This window comes from Terrapene carolina, unplaced genomic scaffold (genome assembly GCF_002925995.2).
Source record: "Terrapene carolina triunguis isolate 2854851 unplaced genomic scaffold, T_m_triunguis-2.0 Scaffold130, whole genome shotgun sequence".
NCBI classification, from domain to species: Eukaryota; Metazoa; Chordata; order Testudines; family Emydidae; genus Terrapene; species Terrapene triunguis.
Genome location: NW_020664481.1, coordinates 39,856,549 through 39,870,416, shown reverse-complemented (window position 1 = coordinate 39,870,416; position 13,868 = coordinate 39,856,549). Strand labels below are relative to the sequence as shown.

The 13,868-nt window shown below is 42.3% G+C and overlaps 1 protein-coding gene across 2 annotated transcripts in view; it reads left to right on the top strand.

The window, feature by feature from the left end:
- Positions 1-13,868, top strand: part of LOC112103884 (protein BEAN1) — a 109,087-nt gene that overhangs the window by 62,148 nt on the left and 33,071 nt on the right. For both annotated transcript variants that reach the window (XM_026652818.2, XM_026652817.2), the window contains one exon: positions 13,254-13,463. In XM_026652818.2, the coding sequence (XP_026508603.1) occupies positions 13,254-13,463 (210 nt within the window). The remainder of the gene's footprint in view (positions 1-13,253; positions 13,464-13,868) is intronic.

Below are 13,868 nucleotides of genomic sequence, written 5' to 3'. Positions count from 1 at the left end.
TGTACAGTAATTATTGAGTGTGGTTTATAAGCTTAAGAAACAGATGGCCTTTCAGCTGTTTCATTTTAAAAGGTACCCGTGTATGAAAGAGAAAGAGAGGTTAGATCAGCTCTTAGACATCCTGAGCTGGGAATTCCTATTCCCAAACTATTTTCTGACACTTGTTAAGCTGATTTATACTGGACAATTTCCAGATGATTCTATTTTTCCACCAATTTACTCAGCTTTGCTGGCAGATAATGAGTACAAAAGCACAGGGACCAGCAGAAGCAAATATGCCTGACAATGGAGGGAGCCTTCAGGTCACAAGTTCGCAGGATCAGAGATTTCTTTTATTCCTTCTTTAGATATTAGGCATCTTGAGACAGTAGTTATCTGCCTTGTGTGTGTTAAGATTAATACATAGGATTATTGTGTTGCATGCTGCTCCTATTGCAGAATTAGTAGCTTTTTGAACTGCAGATGAACTGTATATTGAGGCACTGTTATTCACACCACCATAGCTGTGTCACTGCTAGTGACAAGTAAATCTCAAAGTTCAAGGGGGTCGTCTGGTTAAGCATCCAAATGTTGCACAAACTTACAAGGGCACTACCCATCAGTCTCACTCCACAGAACGCCCTGCTTTAACCAGATCTGCAAGACCTTTTCTTTCATTTTCCCCCACTGATTAGCAGATCTTCCGCCCTCCAGATTCCCACAATACCTGGTACCTCCCCATGAAATCCTCATTCTCTGCTTCCAAACCCCTCTGGCCTCTTGTTCTCCCCACCTTTGACCTCTCACACAGAGGCTGCACTAGATGTCGAGGTCCCTTGCAACCCTACATTTCTATGATCAAGCACACTCAATAGACTGGCATATGCCAGACAGTATTGTTTGTCCATTGCCCAACCAGGAGGAGAGAGTCTTGGCAGGAGAAAGCACTGGTCAGTGGGATTGGGGAGGTACCTATATGGTTATTTAGCAGCAAGGGACTGGGAATAGCTGCCCATGGGCATAAAATTCAGACCTAATTTTCTCCATGTCCTGTTATTAAAATAAACACAGGTGGTTTTAGGATCCAGTTAATATCACTATCAGGTTATTTATTACTGAGCAGTGCTCCAAGCGTCCCTTAGTAGAAACGTGCATGCAGAAAACTCTCAAACATTCACTCTGATCTACAATTTAGGAAAGACTGTAATATAAAAACTAAAGTTTCTTTCTGCTTTATGAATGGCAAAAGCAGTGTTGCACCTTTTAGGCAACTTATGAGCCCTCTAATGCAGTGGTTCTCAAACTAGGGCCGCTGCTTGTTCAGGGAAAGCCCCTGGCGGGCCTGGCCGGTTTGTTTACCTGCCGCGTCCGCAGGTTCGGCCGATCGCGGCTCCCGCTGGCCGCGGTTCACCGTTCCAGGCCAATGGGGGCTGCAGGAAGCGGTGCGGGCCGAGAGACGTGCTGGCCACCCTTCCTGCAGCCCCCATTGGCCTGGAGCAGCGAACCGCGGCCAGTGGGAGCCGCGATCGGCCGAACCTGCAGACACGGCAGGTAAACAAACCGGCCCGGCCCGCCAGGGGCTTTCCCTGAACAAGCAGCAGCCTAGTTTGAGAACCACTGCAATGGAACCATCACACATGACTCCAAAATATCATGAAAATATTTTAAATGCTTTCACTACAATTCAAGATCTGAAAGATTACTAAGAAGGTTTGTCTTCTTTTAAATTGCCAGCTCAGTTTAAAAAACTCTGCTTGAATACAAAAATGCACCCCAGAGCTCCATTTTGGATTTTAAATTCAACTAGCAACCTGTTCTGGCACACAAGTGAAACAATAGGCCAACTATAGTCATAAATCAAATATAAGCCTCTCTGGATTTACACTTAGTATAGCAGAGGGCCCATGGACTCTGCTGGACAGGAGACCTCTTGGCATGTCTGGCCTTATGGACAAGACCAGTCTTTCTTTCTGATCCAAGGTGTAGTGTCTTGGAAATCAACAGACATATTTTTCTAAGATCTAGCCCTGATGTGGCCATTGCATGAATGAGTTAAATCATATCACTTCACCTGCGACAGTGCTACTTGGCACAAGCCAGTTTGCTGCAGTTTGAAGTTGTTTGAGAGATTATTTTTGTAATGCACCTACTCTGCTTATTTAGTGGTTTCCTGCATGGAAGCTATAGGAATAAACAGCGTGATAGCAGTCTGATAGCTGCGGTAGCCAGAGGTTTATTTCACAGTCCAGCAGAGAACACAGAATCCAATTGGTCACTCTTGACCGAACTAAATCATCACTGAACAAGAACTGCTCATAAAGCAGGAGCAACAAAATCTTTATCAGTTCTGCTAATTTTCCTTATCTATCATTCCTTCTTTACCATCTGTCAGTCTTCTCCCCTCGATTAAAAGGCTGCATATTCAGGAGTCTGCATATTCAGGAGTCTGTCTCATCATTCCTAAAAAAACGTAGTTTATCCTAGCTAGAGAAAATGAGGCTCTTGAAATATACTTTGAATAGCTTACACACGATGCACCTTATTGTGTTAAATATGGCACCTACTTACATTGTTTATACACTATGCCACTGTACATGCCACCCACGTTCAGTCCTATAGGGGTTTATTCAATATATTTAAAGCTCATGGAAAGTGTTGGATTTATAGTCCTAGTGGATGAACTTTTCTATTAATCCACAAAACAAATTCAGCATGGGCAGTGTCAATGCAGTATTGTCTTAATATGCTTTAACTCTGAGCAGGGAAGCGATCTCTAGGATAAGAGATTTAATTTCCATGATCATTCAGTCCTTTACCTTCTTAACTGACATTGGCAACAATTGTGGCAGTCGTGGTTTTTATGATGTGCTTATTACTTTTTCCAGGGGCTTTTTTCCCCAGTCACGCCACACAAGAAAGAAGACATTCTAGCCAGCCCAGTAAAGCAAGATCCGCTGTTGCCTACATTCCTGGCCCCATTCCTGCCTTAGTTGTTCCACTGGGAAGAAATGCCAAGCAGGCCAGCAGGAAGAGCTCACCTCTATATGCCAACCTGCAAAGGCAGAGGCGGCCAAGGAACAAGTCTCTAGAAAGTGACTGGCCTAACCCCTCCAGCTGGCCCAGGCTGACATAAAGGCGCTCTCGTGTGTGATGTCACTGTCCTCTTGTGTGCGGAACTGACAAGGCAGAGGCCATTGGCAGTAAGAGGATTCCTGCACAGCAGGGAAAGGCCATGTTTCTGCCTAGTTTTGAACAGAGGACTTCTTGCATGTTAGGTAAACATGAAAACCACAACACTACATAAATCTTGACCAGCTACTCTCCCTTTCACCTCATTGTCTATCCACTTGGCAACCAACTCATTGCCTATAGGGTTGGCTAGATCTTTTAAGGTTCCAGGTAAAACAAAACATTATGCCCTTCAGCACAAATTCCGGATACACGTTACTCTAAAGTGGACATGCATTCAGGAAGTAATTTCAGTATGGCCTCTATTCTGCCCCAATGACAATATGAACTGCAAAAAGGTAGAACTGTAAGAAGGGGAAAGCCAGTTTAAGCCCTGTTAAAGGGCTATATCCTGTGAGGTCCTGAGCAGCCTCAACATCCATTGAAGCCTTTGGAAGTAAGTGTCCAGTACTATGCTAGAGATGCTGTGTACCAGGTTAGGATCAGATTCTAAGTGACCCAGAATAGCTGCATTTCCTTCCCTCAGGTAAACTGGGACAGTGTAAAAAGGTTTCTCTTCAAAAGAGAGATTCATGGTAGGGGAAAATGGCAACACGTGAAAGTTTCCAAAAGAGTTGCATCTCCCCCAGCAGTGTGTATTCTAAACACAGTCTGTTAGGAGTGGTGCAAGGGCTGTGTAAAATTCCATACTGAGGTATTAGAGAGGTTTTGCAGACGGATGTTGCTGTCTAGAGTCTAGAATAGGCAATTTTCCACCAATATTCATTTTCATTCTAAAATAAGCTTCACCGAGTCTGCCGCATTTGCACTCATTTCAGGTTTGTTTTCTGTAGCTCTGAAAGTGGCTGAGCTTTGCTAGCACAAAAAAAATAGTCCAGCTCAAATGCTTGAATATTCAAATTGTGTATTTTGCTGTGTAATAGGCTTGGTCTCCCACAATGCCCCCTCAGGGTGTGAGGGAGCCCTGTACTCACCATGTCAGCAGCCTCCCACACCCAGGTAGTTGTCAGCACAGGCCAGGTGTGGGAGATTCAGCCCTCGGTCTGAGTCCATAGGAATCTATCCCTTCTGGGTTTGGTTTCCAGTTACTGGAAGCGGCTCTCTCTTTTGGACTCTCTCATGGGGAAAGCATGGGATCAGCGTCTGGGGAGTTGGGGGAAATCCAGCCAAAAGCTGGGCTACTTCTCTTTTAAACTCACCCCCAGCACTGCTGTTCATAGTGACCTAAAGGCTTCGCCTCCCCCACCCCTAGCGCCCGTGTTCAAGTTTGTCCAGGTTTCCTCTGTACCGGGCTGAGCTTTGCGCTCCGGGGAGCTCACGTTCAGCCCCATCAGCCCGGCAGGAGAGCTCAGAGGCTCTGCCGTCTGCGCCTGGTCTGCTCTCTCCCGGGCCCAACAAGCCAGGCGGTGGCATTCAGTCAGGGACGCTTTTCCCTGGCGCTGTGGGGGAGAAGGAGGTTGCTCATCAGAGGCACCTGGGCAGCCAGGTAAGTGCAGACCCAATGAGCGGGATGTCTGGGGGGTGGGGGGTGGTGTCAGAGACCGACCGTCCGCTCCTCGCCTACATCATGTCCGAGACTCCAGCCTGCCTGGAGCTTCCCGCGCGCCTCTCCCCTCTCCCTTCCGCAGCGGCCGCCCGGCACGGCATCATGGCTTCTTCCGAGGTCACTCGGCAGCTCATGAGTCCCATCCGGGGGTGCGTGAAACTTTCTCGCCTCCCCCCGCCCCCCCCGACCACACCCTAAAAACTTCTTGGCCGGGCCACGCCCGGCCCCCTCCCCCTGGACCGAGCCCCTCCGAGGGGGGGGCGCAGCATGGCCACAGCAGCCAAGGGGGGGTGGGACGCGGCGCGGCCGGAGGAGCCAGCGGAGGGGGCGTGGAGCGGCCGGAGGAGGAGCCAAGGGGGGCGTGGCCAGAGGAGGAGCCAAGGGGGGGTGCCTTTTTTATGTTTGCTCCCCCTGCACCTAGAACCTGGCTACGCCACTGGCTCAGGGGGAACAGTCCTAGCCCCTCTTTGGGAGCTGAAATTTGAAGGTGTGTTCCGCTCCTCAGCCAGCTGCTAACTGAGCCAAGTTTCCCATGTTAGGCCTTTCTTGTAGGCTTGACATGCTTGCATGTGTGACAAGGTAGGGCTGCTTGAGCCCAGAGCCGTTCATTAACCCTTGGCTGGCTGGTATGGAGTTTGCACATTTTGGCTATTACAGGGATGTGCAATTTGCCCCATTACCAAATAGAAGTAATTTGATGTGATTTATGTAACCAACAAGGTGCAAATTTTGAAGGACTAATATGGAATATTCACAGTGAAGTATTTACAAGCTACAGAACTACAACTGGATGAAAACATTTACAAACAATTTAGCATAATGGAATAACTAGGAACTCGGTTACAGATATTTGTGGGTTCTACGCAAGTATCCATATTCCTAATATTTATGAAAGTGGAAGTAAGTTATTTTGCCATGCATAAATATGCAGATTACCAACTGAGAGGAATTTGGTAAGAGAAAAATATAAAAGGTTGACTTTATTCTTTGCTCTGAGTAGTACGAATATATTTTGTTTTCGGAGATTGTTAATAGAAATTTTTAATTTTCAGAAATAAGAGGTCTCCTTCTGTCACTCTTACTCTCTTGAGTGCTCCCATTGAACTCAGTGCTATTCAGGAAGTATAGTCTAGAGGATTAGGCTCAGAATTTAAAATACTGTAAAAGAAGGAGATTATCAACTGCATATTGTTTTAGAAGCTGGGCTAAGGGCAATTCATTCCTTTTAATAACAGTAATATATCGTGCTTCTGCCAGAGACTGGGTTCAACTAGATTAATATGTATATAAAAGGGGGAAGATTCATGAATATGAGTAACAGGAGATAAAAGGATGAGAGTTTGAACAGCTTAGGCATCTTCAAAGCTCTGAGGGAGTGCTAGATAAATGGGCTCTTTGTCTAACAAGAAGAAATGCTTCTTTGGGTACAAAATGGGAATGTAAAGTTCAGAAATGATTTCTTTTTCAACTCCTTGCTAATGAGATTTAAACTCCTGTAAACAAAAATAGGGCCAGATTCTGATACCCTTACTCTGACTTTAGTGGGGATACTCATTGACGAAAGTGCTATGCAACGTGAGTAAGGATATAAGAATCTGAGCCATAGCTTGTATAGCTAAAAAATGTCTAAAGGTTGTACAATGCCAACCCATCCTTTACTTTGATAAACACTTTCTTTACTAGTGAGGGCAGCTATTAATCTTATTGGGGCTAATAGTAATTCTAGTAGCCATTTTTCTTTTAGAAAGAATCACACACACACACACACACACACACACACACACATATATATATATAAAAAGAGAGAGCGCTCAGACTTTTCCAGATCTACAGTTATTTAAAAAAACCAGAGCATCACAGTTTATGAAATAGTTCTGCACCATAGTCGATAAATTGTACACCCAAATAATGGTTTGTGTTCTTCAGTTACCCATTAGGGTAAGTGAAATATTTTGGTGAAAGGAAATTGTCAGTGCTTCCGATTTATTCTTAAATATTGACCAAACGAGTCACAGAATTTTGTTAGGTTTGGCATAACAATGGTGGGATCCAACACCAAAATTAGAACGCTTCTCTCAGGAAGCATCTACTGATGCAGCATTTCCATTACACATAGAAATATAAAAATTTTCACTTGCAGTAATCTTCTGAGCTTGTTTAGCTGATAAGGAAGAAAATTATGCGAGAGGAAAGAATAGAAGTTTTGGGATATTCAAAATAGTCAACTCTACCTATCTTCTTAAACTAATGCAAATCCTTTAGGTCATGATCCTTCCAACCATCACAGCTAAGTACTCTGCATATTTTTTCCATATCCTTATCACAAGACTTTGTATTCCTTTTTCCTTGTACTTTTTACTACTCTATTGATAGTGATTAATATGTACATATTTACAATGAGGAGCCAGGTTTGTTTAAAACTCATCCTGAGCACGTGAAAGGGAATAGACTGTCACATAGGGCAGGATTTTCAAAACGTCTCACTGTAGTCAGTTTTGAAGTCTACGGTAAAATTCCCATTGAGTTCAATGGGAGCAGTGGTAAGCCAACAATGAGTGCTTTTGAAAGTCCCACCCATAAGCCTCTCCTGTGAAGTCCACAAAAGTTAACCCATGTCATCCAAAATTCTGTAACCCACTCACTCCCAAAAATAAGAACAGTATTAACCTGGGACCTTCCTCTGGATCTCCCAGTAGGTTTCTAAGTAAACAAAAAGGGCGAAAGTAGGTCTAGGACATGTGTCAATCTCATTCAAATTCATTAGAGTTACTTCTGGTTTACACCAGCATAAATGAAAGCAGAATCTGTCCACTTCTTTCAGGGTCTGGAAAGAATCAGGCACATTGCTTGTGCTTAACCAGTAAATAATAATAGATCAAAGACTTGGCCATGAAGTTTAAATCTAATCTCACTCTGAATCCTGCACCAATTACAAATGAAAAATTAATCTGATGAAAAGCCTTTGACATATTCTTGTGGACTTGCCTAGCATTCAGTGAAAATCTTGCACAATTAATAGGCTCTGTGCATTATGCCAGTTTTTCAAATGTGAAACATCTTCAGAGGGCTCACATTTTTTATCACCAACCTGATGTATATCATCAATATTACCAGTGCCACACCTAAATGTGAAAGTATTAAACTTTCTTTATGAAACAACTGACTGATAAAACAAAGGCATCAAGGACAAGTTGCAAGTCTGTAACTCTCTCCTGACCTTCTCATTTCTGCTATCAGAGAACATAGCTTTTATAAGATCTCTTAAATGGTTGGCAGTTGATTATAGTAGGTTGCTTTAGCCAAACTGACAGTAGAATCTCTGCTTTAGTAATGGCATATTCCCATCTGCTAATTGGTTAAAATAAATATTTGGAGGTCAATGTGCCAATGTCTGTGTGGTTTTAATTCTGTTCTGCTTCAAATGGCAGACAATCTACCTGGTAGTGTCTGTTGCCACATCAAGACTCAATCTCATGTCATTATGGTGGGTACTACATTAACACTTTCCTTTCATCTTGAAAGCTTGCAGAACATTTGTGCAAATCTGGCTGCATATACCTTGGCCTGATTGTCAGAGCGGGACTTTCCAGGGTTCGGCTCTTGTGAAAATGCTTTTCATTTTTGCTATTTAATCCTGCAAGAATTTAGGTAGTGTGTATTAGGGAGAACAAACTCATTGCAATCCAGTGTAACCCACACACCTTCTGGGTGTGGTGTTCTGTCCCATCTAGTGGCACAGAGACCACTTAGAGAGATATAAAATGAGTCTGCCTACAGCCTTAGTTAACAGCCAGTTGGTTTTTAGCTCATACAGGAGAGCAGTGGTTCTTAACCTTTACTGCAGCCTGCACCCCTTTGGTTCTCAAAATATGTTCTCGCACCCCTTATCAAAAATCATTGAAGTAGGTCAGTTCTTTAAACCTAGATATATCATAACTATAGAATGAAAGATATATAATTCTATTTTAATTTTGCAGTAAAATTAAGAATACATGAAAAATTACACACTTTAAAAAAGTTTACTGGCTCAGTGACTCTTCTGCTGTTTTTGTTCAGTGATGTTCAAGAAACGAGGAACTTTTTTGAAATAGTCACACGCATGTCATCACTTGCATTTAGGTGGTTTCTGGACTTTGTTTTGATGTGTAAGAGTAATGAAAATCCTATCTCACACAAGTATGTCTCGCACCCCCAGAAAGGGCATCTCGCACCCCAGATTAAGAACCACTGCAGTAGAGGCTCATGCACTAAGCTTCAGAGGCCCCAGGTTCGATCCCGCCCACCAACAACCGGAGTCTGTCAGCGTTACGCCAGCTTGTTGGCAATGTTGCAAAGTACTGCTGGTTTAACAACAACAAAAAGTGCCTGCTTTTTTAAACAATTTCAAAATTTTATTTTCAATCAAAACATTAACATTTTACCAGCTGCAAAGGGTGTGTGTGTTGGGGGGGGGGGAGAAATCACTCATAAAAAAAAAGTTATACATCTTTGTTCTAGTGTAGTGAATGTGCCAGATCTCACTTTATTCCACCTGAAAAGGTAACAGCAGGAAAGCTACATTGTAAAAAATCAATCCTCATTTTCTGTGAGCTTCTTATCATTGCTAGCCTGTAAAGCTTTCATATAATCAGTAGCCTACGGAAATTACTAGAGGCGAGATCTCAATCTTCAGGAAAGTTTGGTGCAAATCTGGATCCAAACTTTGCAGCTGGCTCCTATCTTTACAATCAGGGCCAGCTCTGTTTGTTTTTGCTTGGGGGAGCAAAAAACCTAAACAAAAAAAACCCACCACACACCTCCGAGAGCGCCCGGAATGCCAGCCCTGAAGTTGTGCCGCCCCAAGCACGTGCTTGGTTTGCTGGTGCCTAGAGCCAGTTCTGTTTACAATGCGCCTGTGGTTCAGAAACAGATCCAAACTTTGCACTGTGCACCCATCTTTAGAAGTGATATTTACGAACTAGCTCCTAATGCAACATCCACAACCTCAACTAAACCCGAATGCACGTTACATACCGAGAAAGTGGTGAGCCAAGAGTTTTCATTAGTGTAAAATTAGGATAGGATTAAAAAACAAACACACTAAGGCGCCAACTTGCATACCAAAAGTTTCATTATCCTAAAGAGTAAGACTTCGTAAGAGCTCCGTTAAGTTTTTTGGAAAGCTGTCTTAGATGCCCATGAAGATTCCCAGTCAGCCAAGTGCTGCTAAAAATTAACAAACACACTGCACGCAAAGTCCCAAGGGGTTTTTTTTCCCCTAGTAAACGGAGTATCAAGCTTTAGTCACTGATGGCGTGAAGCCATCATGTATGTATTGCTCCTCTTTGCAAGCTCAATGTGGCTGCAAGACACTAAGAGTATCATACAGTAGCAAGAATTGGATAAATCCTGCAGAAAATTATCTGTTAACATCCATTCCAATAAAAAGTGCATATATACCTTTACGAGACTCACACAGCATGTTTTATTTGCTTTCAGGAATATTTGTAGGAGCAAAGTTTTGTTAGCAAGAATGACTACAGAAAGGGAATATGCCAGAAAGGGAATCGCCCATTGGTACATAGAAATGGTGCATACACAAATTCTAAATGTGCAGGTCAGCCTGTACCATTTTTGAAAGTTTGTCCCAATGGGTACACCTGCAAAAATGTAAGTTGCACTTTCTGCAGCCAGAAAGCCCTGCATGGCCCCTCCTTCCCAGAGACAGCCTGATCCAAAACCCATTACCGTCAACTGGAGTTTTTTCTGCGGATCAAGGCAATATGGGGTAACAGGCCATGAAAACAAATGCCTGCTGCAGCTAGCTTTAAAACTTTGTCCCTGAAATGTTGACAGTTTTATTTTATGTCCCACTTCCCCCCACAGCTTTACTTAGTAGGGGACCCTATCAAGTTAAGTGCTATGCCCATTATCCAAGCCCATCATTTCTAACACTTTCCATTTTTTGTTTAAGTATCACAGCGCTTTGAATATCAACTCTGTTCAACACATGCCCATCCACATGACACCAGTAGAAGCTCTAGGGAACCCAAGGTTAAACTTCTGGTACAGTCTCCCTAGATTGTCTCTGAATGAGATTTGCATTGAAAACAATTGCAGTCATTCTAGCTCTTCAGATTTGTTGTTGTTTTATTCAACTTTTCTGTTAATTATGTCTCTGGGTGTGCTGTTGGAGGTAAATAATCTAGAAATGGAGTTGGAAGATGCAGAGTTTTTTTTGTTTTTGTTTTTGTTTTAAAAAACTTTTCCTATATTTGGTGAGAAATCATTTTTTAATTGAAAAATTATAGCAGGAAGGAAACGTACCAGAGACACAGCTTTCTCAAGGAGTAGCCAACACTGCGGAACAAACTCCTGCGGGAACTAAAAATTACCACAAATCTCACCACTTCCGCCTTAAGTGCAAGGTACATTTCTTTGACCATGTCTTCTGGTACATAGACATATAGCAGTGTGTGTGTATTAAATATATCAACAACACTGCACACACTTCTCCCCCCGGGAGATGAGGAGCACTCGTATCACAGTGGAATGTGGTATAAAAGCCTTTTTTTTTTTTAAACATTAAAGTAAATATACATCCTGAAAAATTTCAGAAATTAAAAGTTTCTGAAATAATAGACATGGAAAGCCAGAAATGCATTTATTTACACTGTTTTCAAGGCCAAAGTCACACAGTAGTTTCAACATGAAATAAGAATGAAAGAAGTGCTCAGAAAATACATTAGGGGAAAAAACAAAAAGCAACTCCCTACATGACTATTTAGTAGAATTGTTCATGGTATTGGAAAGCTTTTGTTACCGGTAAAGACAAACGATAAACATAATACTTATATTCACCCAATATTGTTAGTCCTCACTTGACCTCTAGCCAGTTTGACTTCCCAGCCAAAAGCAAACCTAGGGTCTCAGTTCTGCAGCTTACACCAGGATGGTGGCCGATGTGTTTGAAAGCTCTATACCTGCCCCTGCCATATCATGAATTAGATCTGCTGAGATCGAGTGAGGCCCAGAGACCCCAGCTTTCATATGGGCTAGGAGAGCAGTAGCTGCTTGGAGTGAAAGGAGAGTGGGACTAATTAGTACATAAAGCTTAATATGCTGAAATCCAATTGTATGTAGGAATCCATTCAAAGTCTGTAAGTCCTCCAGGAGGCTTGGTGGAGCTTTTAAACCTCACAGGCACCTATGGAGAACTGGGTTAGGGAAGTTCACAGAAGTAAAGTTCATGTACATTGAACATTTTATTTTAATTATTTTCAGCATATAAATACCTCTGCTGATGCCTATTATATAACATCTGCATAGACATGTTCATGGCTGAAATTTAAAAAAAAAAAAAAAAAAAAAAAACAAATTACCAGGGAAAAAAAAAAAAAAAAATAGTTTGAGGTTTTGGTTTGGTTTTTGATTGTGCAATGTGATGTATTTGTACTTCAGGCATTTCATAGAATTTAAGGGCAAAAGGGGGCACTAGGACTATCTTGTCTGAACTCCAGCATAACAAAGACCACAGATTCATCCATTGCTTCTAGCCCACTGCTCCTTATACATTTGTTTTAGAAACTGTATGAATGATGAGGGTATTTATCTTCCTTTCACTATTCATTGCCATAGTTTAAATACTTAGATTTTCTTAAACTGTAAAGTTACTTTAACATTACATTTAAAATATATGTATAAGTAATCACTATAATGCAACACTGTTTGTTAATGAGGTGGGTCTTAATGTAGGACTTGTCTAGGTAATAGGGTCACTCTTCATAGCACATGTTCCTTGAAGCCGTACAGAAGATTGGGCAGGAGAAGACAACTTTGTGCTGTTAAACGGACATGCTTAATGACTAGATAATCAGGACTGCTAAGTTAGACAGACTCTAGCATAGAAGAGCCTGCAGAGATGCTGCAGTATAGGTGCACTACCATTAATTGCTGCAGAAAGAGTAGGCTAGCTGGCTGATTTTATTAATTATTTTAATATTTAACATACCATACCAGGCTGACCAAGCGCCCATATTCAATTATATGTCCACCAATATTGAGAAAGAGAGAGAAACTCATCTCAGATGAGCCAAAAAGGTTTATCCAAGTATCACAGGTGGACAAATTATTCAGATTCATGGCAGTTATTTCCATTGTAGAGATCACTGGAACTTTTATTATTTGCTACCAGAATAACAGAGAAATAAAATAACTATAATCTTGTGACGATAATGAAGCAATAATCGGGGGGGGGGGTATACAAATACATGACAAATAGCTTCTAGCCTTTGAAGTGAGTATGTGCATTGCTACACAGGAAGTTTTACTGGCTGGGAGCCAGGACATTCTTACTCTTCAAAGATCTTTTGAAAAAATATTAACTATTTCACAAGGAGATCATTAGGGGCAAGATGTAATCTGTACAAACAGCTGTCCAAGTTGAAATCCATTTGTAACTTGTTGCTCTGGATATCTGTTGCTTATGCAGCAGCTTTAATCAACACAATCTGTTCCTTTCAGCATCATTTATGCACTCTCTCCTCTCTCTCCTGTGCAGAAGTTCACTTGAACCAGAGCAGCCCTATCAGTGAGTTTCCCGGCTACAGTGAAAACGGCAATGACACCAGCTTGCTGGTCTCCCCCCTCCTGGTAGCTGGAGTAGTGATTGGACTTGTGCTGTTTCTATCCTGTGTGACAATCATTGTTGGCAGCCTGAGAAAGGATGGACGCTTAAGACACCCACACCCGAGGAGAGAAGCTAATTATGGTGAGATAGTGCTTACGCGCCTTGTTGCACTGCTCCTACGGATAGTGAGAGCAGGCCCCGCAGAAATTGCAAAACAAACATTAAAAAGACAAAGGAGGATACAACTGGCTTTCTTGTTTAGTTGCATCTCTATGCTGGCACTGATTTAATATTTTAAGGGGTCAAAATGAATGTGTGAAAGCCAACTGCATAGCTCCTGTTTGCCAGGCTGCTTAGTTTTCTTTGGTATTGTACAAATTTGTGTCTCCCTCCCTATAGTCTCCTAATTTCCTGCTGCACTCTGTTGAAATCCCATTACTGCCATTGGTCTGTGGGCCCAGTTTAATTTCTCTCTGCTAGAGAGCCAGCATATAGTAGTTTCTAGAACAGGAAATAATGGAGCTCTCAGTCTTCAAATCTGTACCA